Source organism: Camelina sativa, chromosome 9 (assembly GCF_000633955.1).
Source record: "Camelina sativa cultivar DH55 chromosome 9, Cs, whole genome shotgun sequence".
NCBI lineage: Eukaryota > Viridiplantae > Streptophyta > Magnoliopsida > Brassicales > Brassicaceae > Camelina > Camelina sativa.
Window position 1 is genome coordinate 29,950,935 of NC_025693.1, and position 6,657 is coordinate 29,957,591.

The 6,657-nt window shown below is 38.2% G+C and overlaps 2 protein-coding genes and 1 long non-coding RNA gene across 3 annotated transcripts; 1 reads left to right on the top strand and 2 right to left on the bottom strand.

Annotated features, from left to right (window-relative positions):
• Positions 215-1,633, bottom strand: LOC104713113. Its single transcript, XR_002033272.1, has 4 exons — positions 1,333-1,633; positions 927-1,203; positions 477-826; positions 215-363 (listed from the first exon to the last, which is right to left on the bottom strand). It is a non-coding gene; the product is annotated as an uncharacterized LOC104713113 (long non-coding RNA).
• On the top strand, positions 1,723-2,805 carry LOC104713112. The gene is made up of 2 exons (XM_010430162.2): positions 1,723-1,948; positions 2,288-2,805. Exons 1-2 carry the CDS (start codon positions 1,805-1,807, stop codon positions 2,729-2,731), a joined length of 588 nt encoding a protein of 195 aa, XP_010428464.1. The 5' UTR covers positions 1,723-1,804; the 3' UTR covers positions 2,732-2,805.
• Positions 2,843-5,556, bottom strand: LOC104713114 (calcium-dependent protein kinase 30-like). The gene is made up of 7 exons (XM_010430163.2): positions 4,671-5,556; positions 4,400-4,543; positions 4,160-4,312; positions 3,942-4,057; positions 3,678-3,845; positions 3,371-3,601; positions 2,843-3,284 (listed from the first exon to the last, which is right to left on the bottom strand). Exons 1-7 carry the CDS (start codon positions 5,314-5,316, stop codon positions 3,111-3,113), a joined length of 1,632 nt encoding a protein of 543 aa, XP_010428465.1. The 5' UTR covers positions 5,317-5,556; the 3' UTR covers positions 2,843-3,110.

The following is a 6,657-nucleotide window of genomic DNA, read 5'->3' on the forward strand; positions in this document are numbered from 1 at the left end:
GGATCAGAGTACATATTTGAATACAAAAATTGGATTTTTAAATGCTTTGGATAAGCGAATCTGAACCCAAAATATCCGATCCGAATTCTAAATCCGAAATATCCGATCGCCCAGGTCTAGTTGCAGACTCATCCCGAGTAGCCATCTTCAAAAAAAGAGGTTTTTGTAGCAGATTAGGAGGGGTCAAATTTTTTAGGCAAACAAAAGTTAGAATTAAGAAATCTGGGCGACAAACAGAGAGATATTAAAACTTGCCTTTGGTTGCTTCCTTTGCTTCCTGACAATGGTGGGAGGATACTTATCGTCCTGCCTGGCTACGTCTGAAAATTTAGATGGTGACTCGAAAGGGGAGAAAACCAACCTCTGTTTGGGTAAAGATTGAAAGCAAACAAAAGTAGAAGAAGTGAGAGAGGGAAAAATTGGTAAATTGACAGAAACAAAAAAACACAACAAGTGTGTTTGGTTTGTTTATTTACCCCTTTTTCATGTTCTTCAGAAGAGAGATGGCTGGCGAAACTGTCAAAGCCTTGGCCACTGTCAAGGCCTAGACCACGAGAATGATGCTTGCATATTGAGCAAGCCCAGCTGGCAGACTCGTCAGTATACTCCTCAGGTGCCCCTAACTCTTCTGTTGTTTTGAGGATGCTCATCCAGCTGACGGGATTTTTACGACGAGAAGAATATCTAACCCGACTGAAAAGATTGAATCCAGCATCATCTGCTCTCTCTGTAGGGAAAGCTACGGGAGCGCATAAGGCCAAAATGTTTTTTGGGGGTCGATTATTACGAATCCACTCATGCATACAGTACAAAATACTTGAGCAACCTGATTCAGAAGAAACAAAAGATATGAAACTCTCTATTTCACCATCCACTGCTGTAGTAATGGGCACGAGGGTGAGAGAGAAAGAAAGAAAGATACTAACCGAAGGGAGCGTAACGAAGATGGATTCCAGATGTACAGAGATCTCGAAGGATGTCATGTCATCATGGACGTTTGTTAGTATGCCAACAGCGAAGATGGCGGTAGCCATGTTTCTCCAACACGTGTTTGATACAAGGACGGACCAGACGAGCATCAAAGCCAAGGGGTATCGGATACCGTCTGATGTCCCAAAAGACACCTGTTTCAGCAAAAACCTCCCGGCTCTTAGCCTTCTTCATCGTACAAGACTTTTTACGATGTATGTACTAAGCAAATCGCTGAAAGAACAGAAATAAAACATCAGAATAAAAGAGCCAAGTACGGCCGTACGTAATCGTTTCGATCGTAAATACCAAAAATTTCAGATTATTGTGGGCTCATATTATATTAGTGTTCGAGAAATTTACCTGAGTAGGGTGTTGAATGTCGACTCTAGATCGCCTAGGGTTTCGAAATCCATATGATTGAAGGCTATATATAGGGTTAAGAATGGGGGCCTTTTTTATACCGTATAAAATATGTCTCTTCATGAATCGAAACTCGGAAGATTAATTCAGTTTGTTTTTTTTGCCAAGGAAGAAAAAAAACAAAAAAACAAAAAATTATTACCGACCAATGCTACAATGACACGTAGGGGGCGTCTCAAAAGATCTGGAGTAGTAGAACGCACGGTCTGGATTTGATCTAAACAATGAAAGAAACGGAGATAAAGCGCTGAGGAATATGATTGGTTGAAATTACAAAAACATCATCTGACGTGGCAGTTTCTCTGTCTCCCAGAGTTTGCAGATAGTGTCCGAACGCCCAAAACACAGAAAAAAATCTCCAAAAGAAACTTTTTTTTTTTCATCGCTTCGATTTAGTCTTCCTTCCCTCCCAATGGCTGTCGTCGGCGCTCCGTCGGCTCACTTGCAAACACGATTTCTTTCTAATCCCGTTCTTCCCCGCTTTCGCCGGTCTTATACCGTTGGCAAATCACCAGCAGCATCTTTCTCCGTCGTCTCTATGGCTCCCCAGAAAAAGGTAACTACACTCTGTTCATCATCATCCTTTGTTTAAGCTCTGAGACCTTTCTCCCTTTCCATTAAAGCTTGATAAAGTATGAATCTTTTTTAAGGTTCTCAAGATAGATTTAGAGAGTAATCCTTAGAGTACTTCTTCTCTGGCTTTATACTAAACAACATTTTAGTAGTTTCATGGAAATTGATCTACTACATATCTTTGTAAATTAGGTCCAAATTGTGACATTTCCTTAATGAGACAAAGACATCACATCTTTTGAAGTCTCTGTATAGTATTGTTTTAGATTTTTGATATAACCATTTTAATTTGTGTAACTGTGATCACTGAATTAAAAAAAAGGTGAACAAGTATGATGCCAAATGGAAGAAACAATGGTACGGAGCTGGATTGTTCTTCGAAGGAAGTGAGCAAGTGAACGTCGACGTTTTCAAGAAGCTGGAGAAGCGGAAAGTTCTGAGCAAAGTTGAGAAATCTGGCCTTCTCTCAAAAGCAGAGGAGTTGGGACTCACATTGTCGTCTCTTGAGAAGCTTAAAGTCTTCTCCAAAGCAGAGGAGCTTGGTCTTCTCAGTCTCCTCGAGAATTTAGCCGGAACATCTCCTGCGGTCTTAGCCTCGGCCTCATTACCGGCTTTGACGGCTGCTATTGTAGCCATTGTGCTGATTCCGGATGACTCAACTACTCTGGTGGTTGCTCAGTCGGTTTTGGCTGGTGCTCTTGCCCTTACAGGCGTTGTTTTGTTGGTTGGATCTGTTGTTTTGGATGGACTTCAAGAAGCTGACTGATTCTTTCTTTTGTAAAACCAAAACATATTAAAAACTTTTGTCCAGTTGGTTTTGTCAGTTGCTTAAAATCATAACTGTAATGTTCAGAGAGAGAAATATAAACAAAAACTAAGTCAGAATGAAAAGCTTTATAACAATTAAACAAACAATATTACATACAAATACATTCATTCCCAAGTGAAAAAAGCCTAACTACTCCCACAAATTACAAAAGGCCAAAACCATTAATAAAAAGAATCTCTAGAAGCAAAGTGAAGTAAGCCAAAATTACATCTGAAATAAAAAAAAAGCCGAGATAAAAACCCTTCTTGAACGTGTAAAAAAGCAGCGATCAGAATATCAGATTGCTTCTGTTTTGGTGATAAACGAGGTGTAAAGATCAAACTGCAATAGATTGTCCAGTGAGTGCGTCGTGTAGATGCATTGAACCATCTTTCATCAAGTTTAAGCTTAAGCTTTTAAACCTCTCTCTCGAGTATTGTCTTGATGCCTTTCTCCAATCAGTTCCAGCTTTCATCATCACCACAAACTCATCGTAGTTTATTCGTCCATCCTGCAAAACCAAACATTGACAATCTTTCTAGAAGAAGAGTCTTTTTAGGGAGAAGGAGATTTATGTATAGAGAGTTTAAGGAAGACCTTGTCAGTGTCAACTTCGCGCATGATATCGATTATAACGCTGTTGTCTGGTTCACCTAACTCGTCGGTTAAAGCTTCCCGTAGTTCTTCAGATTCGATGTATCCACTTCCATCTTTGTCAAAGAACATAAAAGCTTGTCTGAAATGTTCATCATTCTCCATCTTCTGCAAGTGAATTATCACTGCTACAAACTCTCCATAGTCTAGACATCCATTTCCGTTAACATCAGCCTACATCAAATATTCATAAAAGTTAGTACCAGAGAAGACGAGCTTTTCCTAATCTTTTGGTCAAGAAAAAATTTACCACTTCCATCAACAGTTTGATCTCTGCTTCACCCAGTTGTGAACCAACTTTCTTGAGTCCAGCTCTGAGTTCTAGGTATGATATTTTACCGTCGTTGTCATCATCCATCAGTGTAAACATATTTCTGATCACTTCAACTTCTTGGATAGACAAGTGCTCGGCGATTACCTGGTTAGCAACAAAAGAGAGTAAGTAAGTAAAACCAATCAAAGCTCCAAACAAAAGTATAAACTCATCTGAAAAATATTGAGAGGCAACACTTACGCGCAGAGCTTTCTTTTTCAATCTATTCATCATAGAGAATTGCTTCAACCTTGACCTAACAATATCCCCTAAAGGAACATTTGGAGCTTTCTTAGCATTCTGTATCCAAGGGTGATCTGCAAAGAAATAAACAGTAACCGTCTTCACTTCAGAAACAAGTTCAAATCCAAAACAAGAAGATGAATAAAGCACAAGTGAAACAAGATCATTTTCATTACCAAGAACTTGCTGAGCAGTCAAACGCTTAGTGGGATCAGGTTCCAACATCTGCTTCACAAGGCTCTTAGCACTCTCTGATATCTGTGACCAAGGATCTCTCTTAAAATCAAGAACTCCCCTTAAGATTGCAAGAGCCACACCTTGTTCAGTCTCTGCAATCAAAAACCTTGAACCACTCAGCTTAAATTTGCATATACAAACAAGTTCTATTATATAAATCATCAAAGCTGCTCTTTTACCAGCCCAAAACGGAGGAACACCACAGAGCAAGATATAGAGAATAACTCCAGCACTCCACACATCAACCTCTGGTCCATAATTTCTCTTCAACACTTCTGGAGCCATATAATAAGGACTGCCCACAATCTCTGTAAACCTCTCTCCTGCAAAAATTCATCAAAATTCAATCTTTACATAAAAAGACTCAACAGTGAGACCGTTTTAGCTCAATGGAGATCAAAGATTCTAAATTTAGCAAAAAAAAAAAATCCCCTTTTTAAAGGAAATTACCAGGTTTGAAAAGCACAGATAAGCCAAAATCAATGGCCTTAAGAGCAGAGTTCTCCTTCTTGTTAGCAAACAAGAAATTCTCAGGCTTCAAATCTCTATGCATAACACCATTGATATGACACATCCTCACAACCTCAGCGATCGTCCTCGCAACAGTAGCCGCCGCACGCTCCGTATAATGTCCCCTAGCAACGATCCGATCAAAAAGCTCACCTCCTTCACAAAGCTCCATCACAAGATGAACGTTCTCGTTGTCCTCATAAGTCGCCTTGAGTTTCACAACGTTAGGGTGTTCCGGAATAGTCGACATGATCGTTACCTCGCGTCGGACGTCTTCCACGTCGATGGCGGTACGGAGCTTTCTCTTGGAGATTGATTTGCAAGCTAAGGCTTCACGAGTCTCTCGGTCTGTACAGAGGTATGTGATTCCGAACTCGCCCCGACCGAGCTCTCTTCCTAGGATATACTTGTCGCTGATCTGAGATTGATGGCTCATAGGGATCACACGTAACGGAGCGTGAGATCTTAAACCATCGGGATCGTCGTATAAGTTACGTTTCCGTTCACGTGGAGTCTTCTTCTTCTTCCTCTGGTTTTGTTTTGAGTCTTCTGGGTCAAACTTGACGCAGGCGATACAATTACCCATGTCTGAGTTTTTGAAAACTCAAGAGAAAGAAGAGTATTTTGAAGAAGCTTCGTTAATGCTAACTCCGGTAACGCCGCAGTGTTTTTTTTTTCCCGGCGAACCGGTGAGTTTGCATAGAAGAAAGGTTCGACCTTTTCGTATAAATTTCAATTTGATCAGAAATGATATAAAAAATATCGTTATTTATATCAATCAAATAATAAAAAATTACATACAAGTATATGATTTAGCGTCTAACCTATGATTTAGCGGTTTAAAGTAATGTGGCAGAACAAGATTTGTCGTCTATGGTGTAATCTAATGAGAGTAAGTAATTATAAACATAAAGTAATAGGAAATAATATATGGCCGTAGATTTTGTTGAGGTGGTGAAAGGAAGGGCTGAGATGTAAAAGGTACGTGGAAGGGGGGAGAGAGTTTGATGAAGTTGTTGAGTAGCATAGAGATAGATTAGAAGTGGATACGGTGACATTGTCAAAAAGTGTGACGTTTGGTTTCATTTGAGTTGGTGTCAGCAATGTTTATTTTGGTTTAAAAGTTTTGAGTAATTTTGTCAGAGTTGTCTTGTCTCGTTTATCTATAACATTACCTAAATTACCCGTTTAGTTGAATCTATAATTTTTTTTTTCTTCAGATTCTTAAATAAAACAGTGTAAACATTGGTTTCTTACCATATGTGATTGTAGGTTGTCAAACTTCTTATAAAAATTGGCATTGGGTTTAAAAAAAAAAAGAAAAAAATTCTCTAGTAGTTATGAGCGATTTGAAAGTTTCTGCTAAAAGATTTGGTGAAGATAGTTTCAAAAGCTATGAGATTTCAGATTTGTAATTAAAAGATAAGAGGATATTATTAGGTGTAGACTTTGTCAAATCTAATCAGCTAACTATCGGACTTTGTTTAGTGGAATATTTTTTATACATATATGATACTACGATATATGATATCAAAAGTAAAAAAAAAAAATATGAAGATTCCATTATTGATCAAGTCAACAAAAATGCAAACAAATGCGAACGTCTTATTGATTTCTCTATCTAATAAGGTGTTTCAATTTATATTGGAAATTAATTGACAAGTATGTCGCCATGTCGGGTTATTATTCGTCATGCTATCTAGGTTTTACATTCGGTAAATGGTAAAATACATACATTTCATCTTTATTTCTTCGAGTTTCTAAACAACATATATCTATGTCAATCTAGGCAAAACCATATCTTTCTGTATCATACTACCAAATATGAAAGTTCAAAACCGAAACTCATTTTTTCCATCACATCGTATAAAGTATAAACGAAACTTGTTTGTGCTTATAAATATAAATACTTTTTTTTTTTTTTTTT

Coding starts and splice junctions, on each gene's coding strand:
- LOC104713112 (XM_010430162.2), top strand. CDS start 1,805: ATGGCTGTCGTCGGCGCTCCGTCGGCTCACTTGCAAACACGATTTCTT. Junction 1,949..2,287: donor CTATGGCTCCCCAGAAAAAG/GTAACTACACTC, acceptor ATTAAAAAAAAG/GTGAACAAGTATGATGCCAA.
- LOC104713114 (XM_010430163.2), bottom strand. CDS start 5,316: ATGGGTAATTGTATCGCCTGCGTCAAGTTTGACCCAGAAGACTCAAAA. Junction 4,058..4,159: donor GACTGCTCAGCAAGTTCTTG/GTAATGAAAATG, acceptor ATTTCTTTGCAG/ATCACCCTTGGATACAGAAT. Junction 3,285..3,370: donor GCGAAGTTGACACTGACAAG/GTCTTCCTTAAA, acceptor TTGGTTTTGCAG/GATGGACGAATAAACTACGA.